We start from the raw sequence: 21,419 nt of genomic DNA, 5'->3' as shown, positions 1-21,419 counted from the left end.
CAGCTGAGGTGTGCTCATGTGGTGTCCCTGTGACAGAAGCTACAGACATCATATTATCTGGACCAAATCTAAAGCACAATGGAGCATTTACACAAACGCATATTGGGTGGGAAATCAAGATTTTTCCAGCCAGTCACAATGTATTAGAAATGAATCGCTGACTTTTAATCAAAAGGCAACATGTACCATGAACCAGAGAGAACAGAAGATTGCACTTTATAACTAATGTGGTGACGGATGAGAGGAGAGTCTGGATCTGGATCGCACTTTATGTGTGTATGAAAGAGTCACACACTCAAATCACAGTTATCCCGCACCCCCCACACACATGCTAACCTATAATTTGTTTTACTGATGTGTCCACCCCATACATCTGTGTCACCCTCTCTCTGTGTATGTGGCTGGGTGTGACTGAAGTGTGAACAAGATGGCTCAGTAGATGTAAAACATCAGACATGATGACTGACGGAAACAACAGATGTTTTTGCCACATGTGCAAAAGGGGATGAAAGTTACAGGAGGCCACACACAATCAATACAAAGGTGAACACACTCCTTGTCAAGAAAACGGTCGCACCCACATTAACTGCATCTTCCTTGTTTCTTTTAACATGCTCCTGTTTCAGTTTCATAATATTGTTTCTGCATCATATATTCAGTGCTTACTACATCAGTATTTTGGGCCAAAAATAAAACATTTTGTCACATATACAGAGGGCACACATGGAATAGTTGCACACAGACTAATTAAATCACTATAATATCCATGTTTAATGAACCCTCCATATACACAGGGGGATTTTCTTCATATAAAGGGGCAGCTGTTACTCGGCTGGTGGAATGGGTCACCCCTAATTGCAGATAGATAGATAGATGGTGGTTTGATCGACGGCTCTTCCTGTTCCAAAGTCAAACTCCTGAGCAAAACACTGAGCTCCATATCTCTTCCTATACTGCCACCTGGGTGTGAATGCTGTGAGTGCAGCCCTTTTATCAGACAGTCTCCTTCACTTTAGGAGTCAAGTCAAGTAGAACTTTAGTTGTGCCCAGAAGGGCAATTGGGTTTGCAGCAGTGAAAGCAGTATTAATAAGATCATACCCATACACACACTCTTTTTGGAGTTTAGCACTGAATGTGGCTAAGTCTATGAAGGAGTGTTTGTATCTTTTGGTTTTGGTTGGTGGGAATTTGAAGTGGGAACCAGAAGGCAAGGTCTGATAGGTGCAGAGGGTGGGTGCTATCTAAGCATGTCCATTAATCAGCATACTGGACGCAAAATAATTTTCATGGTTATTTTTTAGAAAAGATAAATTGGGGCACAGACATTCCAGTATATTTCAATCTGTGAGGTTCCTAACAAAATGTTTCTTGTTATGTGGGATGTCATTGCATGCAGAAGGACAACTTTATTTATTTATTAAAAAGAGTGCGGCTACAACAACCAACCAACCATTCAAAATGCACATGTACAGAGTTTATGATTATTGAGTGATGAGCCTTATATTTAAATGGATTTAGCCAAGAATTCATTTTTAGGAAAAGGTATGTGTAACACTGAATCATTGCTTTAATTTAATCTACAAATTGTTTTAGGGTGCTAATTAGACTAAAATCAAAATTAGCTTCTTCTTGAGAAGAAATGGTCATGTTGCATTCTGCAAACACTCCATTATGGATATAGGCCATTGATCTTCAACAGGGGGTCGTCAGAGTTACTGCAGGGGGTCTGCCAAATAGTTTGATTTAAAAAAAAATCCAAAATGTGTCTGAAAGAATACGTTAACATGAATCCAACATATTTATAGCAAAGATACAATTGTGGAAAATAAATAAATGCATTTACACAACCTTGATGAGAGACTTACTGGCTTATAGGCAAGGTAGCCATGCACCTATCTCACAGATACAACTGAGCTGAAGGAATCAATGTGCCTTCCAAATAACATTAACATTTTACGTTTAACATTAAAATATGATGTATAAATATATGAATATGTTGATAATGATCATTGTGATGTCTTAGTATTGTATGCACCATAAAAAGCTGTATGTAAAGGCTGTAGGCCACCCTGGCTCTTAGGCCCAATTCCATATGCACCTTATTTAATACAATATATATATAAACAATATACACAATATCAGACAGCCAGGTGTCCAGAGTGGACTCATTCAGGTTTCTGGGAGTCATCATTTCTCAGGATCCGAAGTGGGAGCCCAACACCAAAGCCTTCCTCAAAAAGGCCCAGCAGAGGATGCACTTTTTACGGCAGCTGAGGAAACATGGCCGGCCTCAGGAGCTTATGACAATCTTCTACACTGCGGTCACTGAGTCCATCCTCTGCACATCCTCCCACGAAAAAAGACATTCATAGACGTAAGCGCACCATCGGGTCAGCTGAGAGAATCATTGGTGTCCCGTTGCCCTCCCTCCAGGACTTGTATATTGCAAGAACCAAAAAGCGGGCTGGTGAAATGACCCAATTCCCCCGATGATTTGTTGTACTACCTCCTGCATTTAGTGTGTTCATTCTATACATTTGTTTTACATATGTATAATTGTTTATAAGACCCTACTTCATATTACATATATGTATATTGTATTGTATATGTCTACCTGTCTGAGCCAACCGAGGTCAAATTACATGTATGTGTGCATACTTGGCCATTAAAGCTGATTCAGATTCTGATATAGACTCACCCTACAGGCGGCGCTACTTGTTTTTTTCCGCGGTGTACCAGCACCACGGACTCACCTTTGACGCCGGAAACGGAAACGGAAATCGGCGTCGGCTTGTTGTGTGCTCGTGTTAGCGCTGCTTTGTAACGTAAGAGAGACGCGTTTACTTCTATCAAACTCGGACATTTTGATCAACAATCTCATGTTACAGGTGTAAATATTGCACCGATGTCCCCAGCGTCTACATAAAAGCACAGAGTGAAGCAAACTCTGTGGATGTTTTGAGTCAGATTTAGTCAAAGTGCGGTAATAAAAGCTAAAAGACTAAACGCACCATGGCGGATGTTACTGCCCGTAGCCTGCAGTACGAGTACAAAGCGGTGAGTATTGAGTTTGTCTTCACAGTGAACATAAGAAGTGGTGTGTTTGTGGTCCTGTTAAATATGCTTTTAATGTTATCAAGCTAACTAACTAATGTGTCTTTAACTCAGGCTGCTCCGTGTTTCATTAGCCATGTTGCTAACTAGCAGTTAGCTTAGCCGCAGCAGTGCAGAGTCAGACTGATTTAAATTGAATAAGCTTTGTTTGTCCCCGAGGGGAAATTCAAGGGCACATAAGATAGTTGTACACACACAAAACAAAAACAACAACAGCAAAAAAAAAAAGAACCAAGTAACTACATTAACTAAAATGAAAGGATGCCAGGATCAGTGCAACATATATACAATAATTGCAGGTATTTACGGTAATAAAGTGTTGGGTTCAGTATGGTATTGAAACTGATTGTAAGGTTATTGTTGTAGCTGTCCTGCCTCACCCATGGTGGTGGATAAGTGTGAGTTTTAAGGACTCTGTCAATTGATGACATAATCCACTGTTATCTGTTTTTGTGTATTTTATACTATGTTTTTATTTCCTTAGTCTTCTGTGGTCATTTTAACATTTTGCAGTTGAAAATTAGCCTGATGGCTAACACTGGCACATTTACAGAAATGTTGACCAGTGTGCATTGTCCTTTAAATAAATTAATGAAATAAATAAATGAAATGAAAGGTGCATTGGGGGTAAATGGAGTGGAGGGTACAGGGATGGTTTGGAGTTGAGGAGCTGAACAGCTTTGGGGGCAATGGTTGTCTCTGTGTCCTGTGATGTCCTGACCGATCTCACCTTGTCTTTGTGTTGAATGTTAGAACTCTAACTTGGTGTTACAAGCCGATCGCTCTCTGATCGACCGCACACGGAGAGATGAGCCCACCGGTGAGGTGCTGTCCCTGGTGGGGAAGCTGGAGGGGACCAAGATGGGTGACAAACATCAGAGGACCAAACCTCAGAAGCTGGAGGAGAGACGAGACAAGTAAGAAGCGTCAACAACAACACATTATGATGTGTTTGTCAAGTTAAAGCAACACACTGGTGTTTGTATATGTTTTCAGTCTTCCTAATGATGCATGAGCACTGGTTTCAGTTCATGTCTAAGACATCATAATCAACTTGCTGAACATAAACGTTTATTGTAGAGGCAATCCATTCAAGTGAATATTCAGCCTCATGGAGGATTTTAATTTTCACATTGTGTTCAAAGCTTGTTATTGTAGCTGAAAGTTAATGTTTAAAAAAAACATATAGTCCTCTGGGTTCGGACGCTGACATTTGTAATTTAGACTTGATAGCTCAATAAAAATTCTAATCCAGAAGATGAACATTAAGTACATTCATTCTTCTCTCTAGTCAGTTGCTTAATAATGATAATTTTCACGTTAATTGATGATCATTTGACCGCCAATCAAATACTTTAATAATACGAATTCTCACCCATGATTATTTCAGACCCAGGAAACATTTCAAAATGATATGCAGTTTCATTTGTACGCACTATTAACAGCATTTTGAAAAAGAATAATAATAAAAATACAGGTGACAGAAATACTCACTTTAATAGATTATCCATCACAATCACATTTAATGCCTCTGCAAGCTGATTCTCATTATGTACTAAAATGAATGGCGGCCTGGAAGTTAGGAAAAGCAAACATCTGTGCTATGGTTTACAAACTATTTGCCACAAATATCTAATAACGCATTTAATGTAGGATCCTCATAATACACTTTAGTTATATTGTTCTGGTGTGCGCTAACCCTTTACATTTTGTCCTGTTCCGTCTATCCAGGAGGCGAAAAAGGGATGAAGACAGACATGACATCAACAAAATGAAGGGTTATACCCTTCTGTCTGAAGGCATTGACGAAATGGTGGGCATCGTGTACAAGCCTAAAACCAAAGAAACCAGAGAGACTTATGAAGTGCTGCTTAGCTTCATCCATGCTGCGTTGGGAGATCAGGTCAGAACACTCTAAAACATCTGTTTTGTTTAAAAGTCAGCTTGTATTTTTCATTAGCGACCAGCACATGGAGCTTTTATTGACCTGGGTATCATATCCTCTTGCAGCCACGTGATATCCTGTGTGGAGCGGCTGACGAGGTGTTAGCAGTGCTGAAGAATGATAAAATGAGGGATAAGGAAAGGCGGCGTGAAGTGGAGCAGCTTCTTGGACCCGCAGATGACACCCGCTACCATGTGTTGGTTAATTTGGGCAAGAAGATTTCCGACTACGGAGGGGACAAGGATTTACAGAATATGGGTGAGTACAACAGAAAGAACTATTTAATAGTAATGATTAGTATGTTAATGAAGATGTCAGTAAGTCATGTCACGTTTCAGTGTACCATGAAAACATCGTCATGATTGCGGACTATATCTTTCCTTTACAGACGACAACATCGATGAAACCTACGGTGTGAATGTCCAGTTTGAATCTGACGAGGAGGTAAGGGCTTCTGCTTATTCCTTTAGAATCACAAGACTCAAGTTATCCCTGATTTTTAGCTGCAAGTTCTGGTTCACAGTTGATCACTTCACAGATTTTCCTTTTCTTTATTACTATTTAGGAAGGCGATGAAGACCAGTTTGGAGAAGTACGAGAAGAACACTCCGATGAAGACAGCGAAGGAGAGGAGGCGGGTGTTGGCTGCGCTCTTTCCGCCAATGTAAGTGCATCATCTGAATATATATTTCTACTGAATTAAACCAGTATATTTACAACAGTAATCAATCTTTTTGATTGACACTGCACAGAAAGTTAATAAATTACTCTTCATGTAGCTCGGTGCCACAGGTGATGTGATGACGGTGAAGAAGAAAGATCTGCATCCTCGAGACATCGATGCCTTCTGGCTCCAGCGTCAACTCAGTCGTTTCTACGACGATGCCATTGTCTCCCAAAAGAAAGCTGATGAAGTCTTAGAAATCCTCAAGGTATGTCTGTTGTGAGCTTCTTGTTTAGCACACGTGCATGTATATTGTTCAGACTCGCTCATCCTTTGTGCGTTTGTCTTCCACAGACTGCCAGCGATGACAGAGAATGTGAGAACCAGCTGGTGTTGCTGCTGGGCTTCAACACCTTTGATTTCATCAAAATCCTCCGTCAGCATCGCCGCATGAGTAAGTCAGCGGTGTGAAATGTTGCAACATCGTGTTATTGGATCCTGTGCCTTTTTTGAAGTTGTTAATCATGGTCCTTCTTCTGACACACAGTTCAGTATTGTACCATGCTGGCCAGCGCTCAGAGCGAGGCAGAAAAGGAGCGGATCATAGGAAAGATGGAGGCTGATCAGGAACTGTCGAAGATTCTTTACCAGCTGCAAGAGACGGAGAAGGAGGACATTATTAGGGTATGGTCTCTTGCTTAAGTATTCAAGACATTCCATCATTGTATCTTTGAGTTCAGTCCGTCACACCTCGTGTTTGTGGGGTTGTGTGTCCTTAGGAGGAGCGATCTCGCAGGGAGAGGGTGCGGAAGTCTCGTGTTGATGACTTGGAAGCGATGGACACTGACCATGGAGAGGTAAATAATGTTACCATGGTATTTTTCACTGGCTTGCCCAAGATTACTACACTGGATTAGTAAAGTGGTAAGAGGGAAGCTGCCATAGGTATGCATGCACTAAAGCTGACTTTTTACCCTACAGTCAATGGCCCCTCGACAGTTGCTAGACCTTGATGACCTGGCCTTCACGCAGGGGAGCCATTTCATGGCTAACAAGCGCTGCCAACTGCCAGACGGCTCATTTCGTAAACAGCGCAAAGGTTATGAAGAAGTCCATGTGCCTGCCCTCAAACCCAAGCCCTTTGCTGACGATGAGGTTTGTTAGTTGTCTCATCACATAAAGCATGTCATTGCCCAACTACGCAGCAACTAATAAACTACAACAACACATTATTGTATCATCAGGTGCTTGTTGCCATTGAGAAGTTGCCAAAGTATGCACAGGCTGGATTCGAAGGATTCAAAACCCTGAACCGCATCCAGAGCAAACTGTATAAAACAACCTTGGAGACAGATGAGAACCTGCTAGTGTGTGCACCTACGGTAAGCTAACTTTGTTCAAGTCAAAAGCATCATGAAAGTTTTCCCTTGGTGTATTTTTATTATAATTTCGATATTCTGTGTGCACACAGGGAGCTGGTAAGACCAATGTTGCTTTGATGGCAATGCTGAGAGAAATTGGAAAGCACATAAACATGGACGGAACCATCAATGTGGACGACTTCAAAATCATCTACATTGCACCCATGCGCTCACTAGTACAGGAGATGGTGGGAAGTTTCAGTAAGGTGAGCCACACCCCTGCCCTGCAGAGATTTGTATCCGTTCAATCAAATCTATTAATTCCTGTGGCTGTGGGATTTATTTACTTTCTCCTTTCACACAGCGCTTGGCAAGTTATGGCATCACAGTGTCCGAGCTGACAGGAGATCACCAGCTCTGCAAAGAAGAGATTAATGCCACTCAAATCATTGTCTGCACCCCCGAGAAATGGGACATCATCACGCGCAAAGGTGGAGAGCGTACCTACACACAGCTAGTGCGGCTCGTTATCATTGTAAGTGCTTTGAATGTGTCAGAGAAATGGCTCACCTGGTACAGTGCATGTTTCATTTAATATGCAGATGATTTGACATAAACCTCTCATGTGCAGGATGAAATCCACCTTCTGCACGATGACCGCGGACCCGTTTTGGAATCTCTGGTGGCAAGAACCATCCGCAATGTAGAGCTGACCCAGGAGGATGTGCGTCTGCTGGGCCTCAGTGCCACACTGCCCAACTACGAGGATGTGGCTACCTGCCTGCGTGTCGATCCTGCCAAGGGACTCTTCTACTTCGACAACAGGTATACGCCGCTTGAAGAATGACAAAAAAAGTGAAACCAAAAGTAACGATTTTTTGTTCACATGTGTTTGGAGATGGCGACTTTCCATAACAGATGTATTTTCGTGTTTTGCATCATTATCTCTTAGCGTTTTACAACTGGCGGGGAACAGGCTCTTAAACCAGTCATGTGCAGAATTATTTGAACCGTGGTGCCATCTAGCAAACAAGCCCACATTTCCATCAGTTTTGTGCGGAACCTTTTCAATCAAGGACGCGTCAGCAACTGAGCACCATTAATGAGTGTTAATGGTGCTCACACAGCAGCACAGATAGCTTCACACATTCACTTGATATCAAGTTATTTTGATCGAAATGCTCCAGCCGGTTCAAACTCTGGTGCGCGAACTGAAACGGAAGGGAAGGAATCGTTCCCTGTCAGTCAAAAAACACTGATCTGATAACTTCATTCGTTTCCTCCATAGTTTCCGGCCCGTGCCCCTGGAGCAGACTTATGTCGGCATCACAGAGAAAAAGGCCATCAAGCGTTTCCAGATCATGAACGAGATCGTCTATGAAAAGATCATGGAACATGCTGGAAAGAACCAAGTGAGTCTCTGACTGAGGAAGAAACTTTGATCCGCAATGACTATAATAATCACATTGATGTGGTGTCCACACACTTGCTAAACCAGCACTGATCAACAATATGTAACTATGTAATTTGACGTGCACTTGTCTCCATTAGGTGCTAGTATTTGTCCACTCCAGAAAGGAGACAGGAAAGACTGCAAGGGCCATAAGAGATATGTGTTTGGAGAAGGACACACTGGGTCTCTTCCTCAGAGAGGGTTCAGCATCGACTGAAGTTTTGAGAACTGAGGCTGAGCAGTGCAAGGTGAGCTATGCCACTAACCTGAAACTTCACTGCAACAAAAACAAGATGGAGAACCACATTCAAAGTTTCTTTAGTGCTTGTTGAAAACCCTGTTACACTAACACCTGAACTTTCTGATGTAGAACCTCGAACTGAAGGATTTACTTCCTTATGGCTTCGCCATCCACCATGCTGGCATGACCAGAGTGGACCGTACACTGGTAGAGGATCTGTTTGCCGATCGACACATCCAGGTTCTGGTGTCCACAGCTACTCTCGCTTGGGGAGTCAACCTTCCGGCACACACTGTCATCATCAAAGGTACCCAGGTTTACAGCCCAGAGAAAGGCAGATGGACTGAACTCGGAGCCCTGGATATTTTACAGGTGAGTCTGTGCTGGCTGGATACTAAACTGCCAGAAAGAGTGCTTTGTACCTCTCACCAATAGATATAACTTGATAACTTAAATCCTGTTTCAGATGCTTGGGCGTGCCGGACGTCCTCAGTATGATACCAAGGGAGAGGGAATCCTGATCACGTCCCACGGAGAGCTGCAGTACTATCTGTCCCTGCTCAACCAACAGCTGCCCATAGAGAGTCAGATGGTGTGCAAGCTGCCTGACATGCTCAATGCTGAGATAGTACTTGGCAACGTGCAGACCGTGAAGGTTAGTAGCATGTGAAACGGCATCATCAGACCCATACGGGGCTGATTAAATTCCATTTCTTTTATAATATCTCTAATTTGTCATAATTCTGTTGTCAGGATGCTGTGAACTGGCTCGGCTACACCTACCTGTATGTGCGCATGCTCCGCAACCCCACCCTGTATGGCGTGTCACACGATGACAGGAGTTCAGACCCTCTGCTGGAGAGACGCAGGACAGACCTGGTGCACACAGCAGCCAACGTCCTGGACAAGAACAGCCTCGTCAAATATGACAAGAGGACCGGCAGCTTCCAGGTATGCACATCTATCTCTTTTTTTTTTACTCCAATACTGTTAACTTAGGGAGGAGTTTGACATGATTTTTTTTTTTTTTGCCTCTTAACCTGAAGGTAACAGACCTCGGACGCATCGCCAGCCACTTCTACATCACTCATGACTCCATTCAAACATACAACCAGCTGCTGAAGCCCACTCTCAGCGAGATTGAGCTCTTCAGAGTCTTTTCACTTTCTTCAGAGTTCAGGAACATCACTGTGAGAGAGGTATGGTTTTCTCCACACCGTCGCGGTTGTTCAGTTCTAACCCCCCCAGCACAACTCTTGTTTACCATGCTGAATTTAAATACTGACATGTGGCTGTGTCTTTTTAGGAGGAGAAGCTGGAACTTCAGAAGCTGCTGGAAAGAGTTCCCATTCCTGTGAAGGAAAGCATTGAGGAGCCCAGTGCTAAGGTAGCATCCATAAAAAGTGATCAGTTTGTAAAATGAATACCTTAAATTGTCAACAGCCAAAAATGAGGCATTCTAGTTCTGAGGATGTAGGACAATGTGGTTGATTTCAGATGAGATGTATTCCTTCTGTAAACCTCCCCGTCTCCAGACAAGTTAACATTCTTCTAAGGCTTTTATTTATGAAATGCCAAGCAGTCATGATTTGGCGTTTGTTGTTTTTTGGTGTGCAGTTAAGGTGTCACTAAGTAACATTGATTAAATCCCAATAAAACCGTTTTCATGTATGTTGTGTCTCGTTTCAGATCAACGTGCTGCTCCAGGCGTACATCTCTCAACTCAAACTGGAAGGCTTTGCCCTCATGGCCGACATGGTGTATGTTACACAGGTACGCCAGAACCGACTTTCATCATTGCTTTGGTCAACTTTTAGGTTTTTTATTTATTGCCGTTTTCACGCATTTTATTCTCCCGTACAACATTTCATATTCATTTAATTTGAGCCTGTTAAGATGGAAAGAAAACTTATTTGTGTATGCGTTTAATGTCGGTTTACTGAAATCTTAATGCTAAACATACTGTTCATTTAATTACAAACATTAATTTACTACTATTCATCTATTTAATTAAGGTTAGTCATCCCAGTATAAACATAAAAAGTCAGTGTTCGTTCTTAAAATGGAATTCTTAGGAAATAGATTTTTATGTCTTTATTCTGTTTCTCACAGAGTGCTGGACGGTTAATGCGGGCCATATTTGAGATCGTTCTCAACAGGGGCTGGGCTCAGCTGACCGACAAGACCATGAATCTGTGCAAGATGATTGACAAAAGAATGTGAGTCTCAAGTTCAAGTTACTTTAGTAGTACCCGGGGGTAGATTTTGTTTGCAGTAGCTTGTTTGTTTCACATACACACATATGACACGTCATCCAACTTTAGACAGTGGAAATGAAAAGGAAATGGCAAATTAATAAGTTCTTAGAGGTCCGGCAGTATCTTCAACCATATCATGTTAAGATATAAAAACTAATAGTAAATATAGAATAATAATAAAACCAAATAAATCAGTAAAAATCTAACTTTCTTCTCATAAATAAGGTTTTTGCCGAGGCAGACCACTGATATTCTGCATCCCCATTCTCCTCAGGTGGCAGTCGATGTCTCCGCTGCGACAGTTCAAAAAACTGCCGGAGGAAGTGATCAAGAAGATCGAGAAGAAGAACTTCCCCTTTGAGCGTCTCTATGACCTCAACCATAATGAGATTGGTGAGTTTTCTTCCCCCACGACACGCTTACTGGATCCCCTCCTCGGCCTGAAGATTAATTAGAAAAAATGTGTTTCATTCTTCAGGTGAGCTTATCCGAATGCCAAAAATGGGGAAGACCATCCACAAATACGTCCACCAGTTCCCCAAACTGGACCTGGCTGTCCATCTGCAGCCCATCACCCGCTCCACACTGAAAGTGGAGCTCACCGTCACGCCCGACTTCCAGTGGGATGACAAGGTCAGTAGTTAGACCCATGATGTGCTGTAGCCAAACACTCTTTGTTTCTTAGCTTCCGCTGACACAGTTTCATTATCCGACTTAGATTCACGGATCGTCTGAGGCTTTCTGGATCCTGGTTGAGGATGTGGACAGTGAGGTCATTCTGCACCATGAGTACTTCCTGCTCAAAGCCAAGTACGCCCAGGACGAACACCTTGTGACCTTCTTTGTCCCAGTGTTCGAGCCTCTGCCACCACAGTATTTCATCCGCGTGGTCTCAGACCGATGGCTCTGTAAGTGACTTTATTGAAACGCGTTATAAAACTAACACAATGTTTACTTCAGCTTTTAACAAACTGCTTTATTCTATGTTTCTCTTCAGCCTGTGAGACTCAGCTCCCAGTATCCTTCCGTCACCTGATCCTACCAGAGAAGTACCCCCCACCTACTGAGCTGCTGGACCTGCAGCCGCTGCCCGTCACTGCTCTCAGGAACTCTGCCTTTGAGGCGCTCTACCAGAACAAGTTCCCCTTCTTCAACCCCATTCAGACACAAGGTACAGAACGAGAAAAACAATCACAGTTACTCTGAACTCCTCTTTCTATTATCATTGAAGCCAAAGATAGCTTCTTAATGCGAAAGAGTGCTTAAAGACTCTTTGTCCATTGCACACTGTTTTCTTGACTTGGTTGTTTCTGCACCTCCAGTGTTCAACGCTGTGTACAACAGCGACGATAATGTGTTTGTGGGAGCTCCCACCGGCAGTGGAAAAACCATCTGCGCTGAGTTTGCTATTCTGAGGATGCTGCTGCACAACGCAGAAGGCCGCTGTGTCTACATAACCCCAATGGAGGCACTGGCCGAACAGGTACGAAGGCATCTAGGAGTGTGCTTTTATAAAAACTGGCTTATTTTTGTCTATCTAACATAATGAATGTTAACAAATTATGTCGATCTTTGTCTCTCAGGTGTTTGTCGACTGGCACCAGAAGTTCCAGGACATCCTGAACAAGAAGGTGGTGCTGCTTACAGGAGAAACTAGCACTGATCTGAAGCTCTTGGGAAAAGGTGACATTATTGTCAGCACCCCCGACAAATGGGACATACTGTCTCGTCGCTGGAAACAGAGGAAGAACGTCCAGAACGTCAGCCTTTTCATTGTTGACGAGACACACCTCATCGGCGGTGAAAACGGAGTAAGAACACCATACATTTAATTTAATAGACATAGGGATGGGACATGTGGAAGAAGCTATCAACAACAATGCCGATTCTGCTTATCAATTTCTCATCAATGTGTGTTACATCTATGGTGTACAGGGGAGAGATGGTCCTCTTCTATTTGTCTATGAGGTATCTCAACAGCAGTCTTTTATAAAGTACTTGAAAGCAATACTTGAGTAAAAGTACCTTATCAGAAAATGACTTTGGGAGAAGTTATATATACATATATATATACACACACATATATGCCATTGGAGCGGTATTTCTAACAATGAAAACCATAACCCTCATGATGGTGCCGGAATTCCATGTATGCCGTGATACGGGAACATTTGTAATTTTTAGAGGAATTGATAACATGTAGACGTTTACAATTAACGTTAACACTTGGAGTCTGGTCCAAATAGGAACCGGTTCTCGATTCCCAACCCTACATAGACATAAGTTGTGCACTGCAATAGTGATTTGTAGACCCTGTATCATGTTAATGTCCCTTTTTTCTTTTCATCAGCCTGTGTTAGAGGTCATCTGCTCCAGGATGAGGTACATTTCCTCTCAGATTGAGCGTCCCATCCGCATCGTGGCCCTCAGCTCCTCATTATCCAACGCCAAAGATGTGGCCCACTGGCTGGGCTGCAGCACCACAGCCACATTCAACTTCCACCCCAACGTCAGACCTGTGCCCCTGGAGCTGCACATCCAGGTCTGTAAACTGTGTGCTGGTCAACAGAAATAGGGATAGTGTATACGAACGTGCAGCAAGCCAAGAAGAACATAAATTCCTGCCATGTTCCTGATTTGCTGCTAATCGCTGGTCATTTTTAGGGCTTCAATGTGAGTCACACTCAGACACGCCTGCTGTCCATGGCGAAGCCAGTATACCACGCCATCATGAAGCACTCTCCCTCCAAGCCGGCCGTGGTCTTCGTCCCATCTCGTAGACAGACTCGTCTCACAGCCATCGACATCCTCACTTTCTGTGCTGCTGACGTGGTTCCTCAGAGGTCAGTCAACGAGGCCATGCCCGTAGTTGAGAAATAGACTGCGATGGTGCAGATGTTTCCATTACATCTCAACACTGCGGACAGAGAATAAATGTATGTTTCTCTGTAGGTTTTTGCATTGCACCGAGAAAGACCTTGTTCCATTCCTGGAGAAAATAAAAGACCCAACTCTAAAAGAGACTCTGGCGAACGGTGTAGGCTACCTGCACGAGGGCCTGTCTGCCACCGAACGCAGAATAGTGGAGCAGCTCTTCAACTCGGGTATGACTCACAGCTGCTCTGCACCTTCAGCTTGGTCTATGTAGGTTTAGAGCTAAATGATTGTTTGTTGTCTGTTTCTTTCCATTTTGCAGGTGCTGTTCAGGTGGTGGTGTCCTCTCGTTCACTCTGCTGGGGCATCAACATCTCTGCACATCTCGTCATTGTCATGGACACCCAGTACTACAATGGAAAAATCCATGCGTAAGGCTCAAAATTGATGTTCTCTTTAAGGTGTGTACTATGCTTAATATATGCTGTGTTAGTGACATTCTCCTCTTGTTTTCCCTCTTTCTCTCAGATATGTGGACTATCCCATATATGACGTCCTCCAGATGGTGGGCAAGGCAAACAGACCCATGCAAGATGATGAGGGACGCTGTGTCATCATGTGTCAGGGCTCAAAGAAGGTAGAACAACTTCGACAAAGGGAAATTTATTTTTAGAACGCATTTTCCATGTCCTCACAGCCAGAGGGTCCAACTTATCGCGTCACATCAACCCTCTCTGTCTTCACTGAGTCTGTTAAATATACACTGAATGTTTGGAACAAGCTTAAAAATAGGTTCCTGACATAAAGTTACATTTCCTGTGCACCTGCTGACTCCCAATGTGTTTTAATAAAGAGACAGCACATTCACTTCACGTCATTGCCCCGAAGCTCCGTTCTGGCACACACATAGATACAAAAGTAGCTGCAGAGCTGCCACACATAAAAAGTTCCTCTGAAACTCATCTAGTCACTAAAAAGAGTTCCCTCATTAACCCCACCCTGGTAATGTAGACATGTTCTAGTAGAAACCCAAGATACAAGTCTGATCCTGAAAATTATCATAATATGTCTCCCTTAAGAACAAACCAAATATTCCTTTCCCTTTTCTTAATAGGACTTCTTCAAGAAGTTCCTGTACGAGCCATTGCCGGTGGAGTCTCACTTGGACCACTGCCTCCACGACCACTTCAATGCTGAGATTGTCACCAAGACCGTGGAGAACAAGCAAGATGCCGTTGACTACTTGACATGGACATTCCTCTACCGCCGTATGACTCAGAACCCCAACTACTACAACTTGCAGGGTGAGTCTCTCATCCTGTCGTGTTTAAAAGGGCACTAAGAGTTTCAAAAGGATGTGGTTTTACTTGTACTAGATCAGATGTTGGAAACAACTCATAAATGACAGGTTTTGTTTATTACCTCGTCAGGCATGTCCCATCGTCACCTGTCAGACCACCTGTCTGAGCTGGTGGAACACACGCTACATGACCTGGAGCAGTCCAAGTGCATCAGCATAGAGGATGAGATGGATGTAGCACCACTCAATCTGGGCATGATCGCTGCCTACTACTACATCAACTACACCACCATCGGTTTGTGCCAATACAACTGTGCTTTCACACTCACTGAAAATCTGTTATCATCGCCTGATTATCAAGCCTGTCATAGATCCTTTATGTATGAAAAAAATGTGTTGGATTCACACATAACTGACTTGTTTGTTCGGTTTGTTTTGGCAGAGTTGTTCAGCATGTCCCTGAACGCCAAGACAAAGATCCGAGGATTAATCGAGATCATCTCCAACGCTGCCGAGTATAAGAACATTCCCATCAGACATCACGAGGACGCACTTCTCCGACAGGTAAACAAACAGAACCCAGATACAATTGTCCAAATTTTGCATATCACAGTAACATCAACACTTCTCTATCAAGTCAGTGCGTTCAAGCTGGTGTGTTAGAAGTACTTATTTTTATTTTTCAGCTGGCACAGAAAGTGCCCCACAAGCTGAACAACCCTAAGTTCAACGATCCCCACGTGAAGACCAACCTGCTGCTGCAAGCCCACCTCTCCAGGATGCAGCTGAGTGCTGAGCTGCAGTCGGACACTGAGGAGATCCTGAGCAAGGTACAGATCCACGGTGGTCCTGGCGCCGACTGGGAACGAACTGTCCAATGTCTCGATTGGATTATTTTGTGCATATTTAACCCGTGTGTTGTGTTTGTAGGCGGTTCGTCTGATCCAGGCCTGCGTTGACGTGCTGTCCAGTAACGGCTGGTTGAGTCCTGCACTGGCAGCTATGGAGCTGGCCCAGATGGTCACGCAGGCCATGTGGTCCAAGGACTCGTACCTCAAACAGCTGCCCTTCTTCACCTCCGAGCACATCAAGCGCTGCACAGATAAGGTTCACCCGTGTTCTCTTGTTATACTAAATCATAAAATCTACCTCTTGCTTCAATACTAGTGAATATGTATCATATGCATATTGGAACTGACCACCTTAACCCTGCTCTTTTCACCAGGGTGTGGAGAGTATCTTTGACATCATGGAGATGGAGGATGAAGACAGAACTGCCCTGTTGCAGCTCTCAGACGCGCAGATGGCCGACGTGGCTCGCTTCTGTAACCGCTACCCCAACATCGAACTGTCGTATGAAGTGGCAGAAAAGGACAACATCAAGAGGTATGCATGGATTCAGTTAGACGCATTGAATACATGAAGAGACACACATTTTTGGCATGTGTTGATGTATATTTTTCCATGTTTCTTCACAGTGGCAGTCCAGTTCTGGTTCAGGTTCAGCTGGAGAGAGAGGAGGAAGTGACCGGGCCTGTCATTGCGCCTCTTTTCCCACAGGTAAATGCCGTGTTTTTTGCATTTTGCAATACTTCGAGTCCCATCGGTAATATTTTTAATGACTCTTTTGTAAATATTTTTCATTGTTACAGAAACGTGAGGAGGGATGGTGGGTGGTCATCGGAGACCCCAAGTCTAACAGCCTTATCTCTATCAAGAGGCTGACTCTCCAACAGAAAGCAAAGGTGAGTGAGAGTCGCCCACTTCATGTATTCTGACCAAACAATAAATGCATTTCAACCCAACAGAGGCCTCATTTTATTTATCCTTGTCCTCCCTCTACAGGTCAAGCTGGACTTTGTTGCACCAGCGATGGGCGTCCACAACTACACCCTGTATTTCATGAGTGACGCATACATGGGCTGTGATCAGGAGTACAAGTTCAGCGCAGATGTGAAGGAGGCTGAGAGCGGAGACAGTGACTCAGACTAACTTGATTATTGCATTCTGCATTATTTTGTTTGATAACTCAAGGAGTCAGTGTTTTTTTTTGTTTTTTTTACTGTAGATATTCAGTCCTTCACGTTGTCTCTAAGCATGTCATCTTCTCTGCGCTCATGAAAATAAGTCATTTTATTCAGTACAGTCTCATTTTAAACCTGAATGATGTACACCAGTCTAGGATTAAGGTACAGGATCTGTTCACTTAATATAATCAGACATGTATCTCAGATACATGGCAAATGGCTGAAAAGCCTGAAAACCTTAGTACTTAGTGATCTACTGTCAGTTTTCAGGTCTCACTTGAATTTAATATGAGATTAAAGATTGAAAAAATACATTTATCAAGATGGTCTGGTGTATTAAGTTAGCAATCGTATGCTCTTATTCCAGATGGGGTCTTTAAATACAAGGAAAACTGTCCAGTTATATTTTTGGACTTCTAATTTTTGGTCTAAATGTTTTTAGTATGATGTGCTGTCTGGAATATTCATTTTGCAATAAAGAGAAGCTACATTATTGTTTTTCAATATTTATTTACATAAACTTTCTCAATTAAGCATTTATAAAGAAATATGTAGACTCACAAAGCACAAGAAGCGCCAAAGCATCGGTTTGGAAACGGACGTGAAGTTCATTGAACAATGTAAGTGGGTGACCTCAGGACCACACAGTTCCTAGCATAACTTTAGCTCAGTGAGAGGCCTGTTGCGTCGTTCAGCGTTCAGTCTTCCTCTTGGAACCTCCAGATGGTGATGTCTCCGTCATCGCTGCAGGAGGCCAGGAGCCCTGCCTCCTTTGGGTTCCAGGCGACACAGTTGACGTCCTGGCTGTGTGCTTTGGCCGCGTGAGCAGCCAGCGAGAACACGGGCTGGTTTGGATCAGCAGCCTCATCCTCTTTGAACACTCGCACTGCATCATCACCGCAGGCAGTTGCCAGGGCCCCAGTCAGCCGACACCTGAACAAAGATTACCATTTTTAGTTTGATCAAGATCAATAAGATGATGAAGAATTTGAGTGCATGCAAACCTGTGAAAATCAATATGCGTTCAACATGAAACTGACATTATATTGAGCTGATGAACCATTTTCATGAATGATAAACTACAGTGATGAGATAATTAATGACAGATCTCAACAAGCCGCGGGTCCAAACCAGGCTGAGAGTGCACTCTGCCTTTACAATACATGGAAACGAGAGGAGTCTTACCAGGCGATGTCATACACTGTTCGTCCATGGTACCCAGATAGAGTGCAAACACACTTCCACGATAAGTCTCCTGTTAAACAAGTGGGGGGGGGGATAAATTAGTCCACCAGTATCTATCCACTTATCCACATGTTTTTAAATACATTTAGGGAAAAATGTGCACTCAATACTATAATCTGTCAATTTAATCGCTGACAAACTAATCCATGAATCATTTTAGATATAATAATATATAATAATGTAAATAATGTAGACTGATTCATTCGTAGTATAGTATACTATTTAGTAATATAGTATTGCAAAAAGGTGCCATGTTAATTCAAGTATGTGACTGATAAGAAATTATGCAGTTTCTCTATTTGTTACTCTTAATGAGTTAACTACGATCTTTGCCTGCTGAAGTACCTTTGTTGGTAAAACTGTCGTCAATTATGAGAGGAAATTATATCTAGCTTAGTCTTTCACTGATTGTATTAAACACTTTGTAAATGAGGAGTTTTTGGATTAATGGCTAGACTAATGCTGTCTACCACTAACAACTCACCCTGTCCACTTTCATTGGGAAACTCTTTCCAAATCTTCACGGTGCGGTCGTCGCTGCAGGAGGCCAGCCTCTGTCCTGTTGCATCAAAAGCCAAACCCCAGACTGTGGACGTGTGTCCTTGCAGGGTGGCCCGGCACTCCCAGTCATCATCCTCTTCCTTGTAAATACAAACGTTGTTGTCGTAGCTGGCTGAAGCCAGGAGCTGTTAAAACATGTGGTAACTCATTAAATTAAATCATGGTGCAGCACATTGAGACATCATTCGGGTGCAGAGGAGGACATACCTCCTGAGTCGGGTGCCACACAATGTGCTTGACGTCTTGTGTGTGAGAGTTCACGACGGTGACGCACTCATACTCGTCTTCTTCGTCCACTGTGAACCAAAGGGGAAAGTTTTCACAGAAATACAGAAAGGCACAGACCAATAGGTTTGCCAATGTCTTGTTGTGCATTCATTCATGCCATGCATTCGAGGTGTTGACACTATTGTTTAACACAAACCTTCCCAGACCCAGACGCTTTTGTCTCTGCTGCATGTAGCCAGGAGATTCCCCGAAGGTGCCCACGCCACACACTTAACTTCATTCTCATGTCCTTCCAACACGGTCAAACTCTAGAAGACAAGGTGAAACTCTGGGCAAAATACACAAAAGGTACGGCTGATTTCAAAGTGAACATTGAACACGTCGTCTAACCTCAAAATCATTGTTCTTCTTTTTCCAGATGCATGTGGTTGCATCGAAGCTGGCAGAGGCCAGATAATTCCCACAGGGAGACCACGCCACTTTCCTCACCGTGCGCTGGTGTCCCTCCTCCAGGACACTCTTGCATATCCAAGAGTCACCTACAAAAAGAGAAAATCAGGGAGGATGTCAGCTGAATACTGAAGTAGCTATTCCTTTAATGTCACTGAAACATTGAAACCAATGAAGAAGGGTGTTTTATGGTGATATGGGTTTACAGTATTTATGCATCAATGTAATGAAGTACCTTGTTTTTTCTTCAGATATTTAATTTGCATTTAATTACCTCAAACAGACATTCCTATCTGATTATGTATCTAACAAATGTTTTTTATAACGTATAATTACACCATGATGGAGGATTTTATCCATAACAGCTACATCTAACCTTTACCAATGACACTTAGATTAGTAGATTTTATTATAATCCCCTAAATAACAAATGGATGTCTTGAAAAAAGACAGTATTCTTTAGTTTGTTTTACTCATGTAATCACATCTTAACAGCTCAAATACTAGATATTACATATGGGGAATGGAGGTGAAGAATATTTGTACCAATTTCACATGTTTTTACTTTGATTTTGTAAAAAATGGATGTAAGGGACATAAAACATCACCTTCATTTTACTATTTTGGATCAGGCAAAAGCCCGCTGTGACGTCAAACTAATACTAACGTTAACACTTAATTACTAACAGTTGTAATAAGCAAGGGATTTCTGTGACGGCCCCAGAAGATATTACATTCTGTCAAACGCAGGTGTTGGAGAATTGTGAGTATGCTGTGATTTTGTGACTTTTACTTTTTGTACTAAAGTACTTTTACTGAAGTAACATTTTGAATGCAGGACCTTTTGTAAAAGAGTATTTCTACCACTCCGAGTACTTCTTCACTGCGTATTATGAGTTTAATGAGTAGACAGTTGGTGCTATGAGATGTGCCACTAAGCATACATTTAGTGTCTATGACTGTAACTGTGCTTTATTTATATATTATCTCTATATCGTTGTAAACTCACCCTCTCGTCCCCATATCCGGATGGCCTTGTCGCCCCCGCAGGAGGCCAGCAGCGTCCCGGTCGGGTTCCAGCTGACGAACCAGCACCGGGAGTCCGGGTGTGCGCTCAGTGTCTGGACCGGGGTCAAAGCCTGCTTCATGTCGGAGCTGCTCGGGGTAAAAAGTGAATTTCTGAGTCGCTGTCACTTCTGTCCGTGAACGCAACAGTTAAAAACCCCTCGACACACTGCAGCCACCCGCACAGACACGCAGCGTCCCCGTTTAATCGATAGTAACGTGTCGACTCCAAGCAGAATTAAAGAATTAATGTATTTGCACCAAAACAACAAATTTTAACAGTTCGCAAACACTACCGTGTCGGAAATGCCGCCATCTTTACTTATCCGGTGCTGTGCGCAATGCATTGTGGGGCTTTTTTCTCCCTTTTTGCACCACATGAAACTTTATCACTTTCGGAGTCAAACATTGGACAAATTATTTGTTTTTATTAACCTTTGCATGGTCTTCACTTTTGTGACCCTCTCAAATATACCCTGAACATATTTGGGGATTAAAAGCAAGTCTGAAATGAAATTTTACTTCATAAACCATTAACATATATTGTCGTAAACCATTAACATATATTGTCTTAAACTATTAACTTATATTGTCTTAAACCATTAACATATATTGTCTTAAACTATTAACAT

General features: G+C 42.8%; 2 protein-coding genes across 2 annotated transcripts; one reads left to right on the top strand and one right to left on the bottom strand.

Annotated features, from left to right (window-relative positions):
* The first annotated feature begins 2,815 nt into the window (after nucleotides 1-2,815).
* Nucleotides 2,816-17,691, top strand: snrnp200 (small nuclear ribonucleoprotein 200 (U5)). The gene is made up of 44 exons (XM_083912411.1): nucleotides 2,816-3,058; nucleotides 3,869-4,032; nucleotides 4,847-5,018; nucleotides 5,126-5,318; nucleotides 5,449-5,504; nucleotides 5,626-5,724; nucleotides 5,840-5,992; nucleotides 6,079-6,178; nucleotides 6,272-6,408; nucleotides 6,504-6,581; nucleotides 6,706-6,879; nucleotides 6,969-7,106; nucleotides 7,196-7,351; nucleotides 7,450-7,620; nucleotides 7,717-7,910; nucleotides 8,374-8,497; nucleotides 8,637-8,786; nucleotides 8,909-9,151; nucleotides 9,246-9,434; nucleotides 9,533-9,730; nucleotides 9,826-9,978; nucleotides 10,086-10,166; nucleotides 10,469-10,552; nucleotides 10,892-10,998; nucleotides 11,312-11,430; nucleotides 11,516-11,670; nucleotides 11,756-11,945; nucleotides 12,035-12,208; nucleotides 12,360-12,520; nucleotides 12,621-12,848; nucleotides 13,388-13,579; nucleotides 13,702-13,880; nucleotides 13,990-14,141; nucleotides 14,234-14,342; nucleotides 14,440-14,548; nucleotides 15,026-15,215; nucleotides 15,342-15,506; nucleotides 15,654-15,775; nucleotides 15,898-16,041; nucleotides 16,142-16,318; nucleotides 16,437-16,597; nucleotides 16,690-16,771; nucleotides 16,864-16,956; nucleotides 17,057-17,691. The coding sequence occupies exons 1-44, from the start codon at nucleotides 3,014-3,016 to the stop codon at nucleotides 17,201-17,203; spliced, it is 6,408 nt and encodes a 2,135-aa protein (XP_083768537.1). The 5' UTR covers nucleotides 2,816-3,013; the 3' UTR covers nucleotides 17,204-17,691.
* A 59-nt stretch (nucleotides 17,692-17,750) lies between these two features.
* Nucleotides 17,751-21,117, bottom strand: ciao1 (cytosolic iron-sulfur assembly component 1). The gene is made up of 8 exons (XM_083912417.1): nucleotides 21,084-21,117; nucleotides 20,732-20,877; nucleotides 19,663-19,811; nucleotides 19,469-19,580; nucleotides 19,252-19,340; nucleotides 18,968-19,169; nucleotides 18,424-18,493; nucleotides 17,751-18,171 (listed from the first exon to the last, which is right to left on the bottom strand). Exons 1-8 carry the CDS (start codon nucleotides 21,101-21,103, stop codon nucleotides 17,937-17,939), a joined length of 1,023 nt encoding a protein of 340 aa, XP_083768543.1. The 5' UTR covers nucleotides 21,104-21,117; the 3' UTR covers nucleotides 17,751-17,936.
* Between the last annotated feature and the right edge of the window lie 302 nt (nucleotides 21,118-21,419).

Source organism: Echiichthys vipera (genome assembly GCF_963691815.1).
Source record: "Echiichthys vipera genome assembly, chromosome: 4".
Taxonomy (NCBI): Eukaryota; Metazoa; Chordata; class Actinopteri; order Perciformes; family Trachinidae; genus Echiichthys; species Echiichthys vipera.
This window is presented reverse-complemented; position numbering and strand designations above follow the sequence as displayed.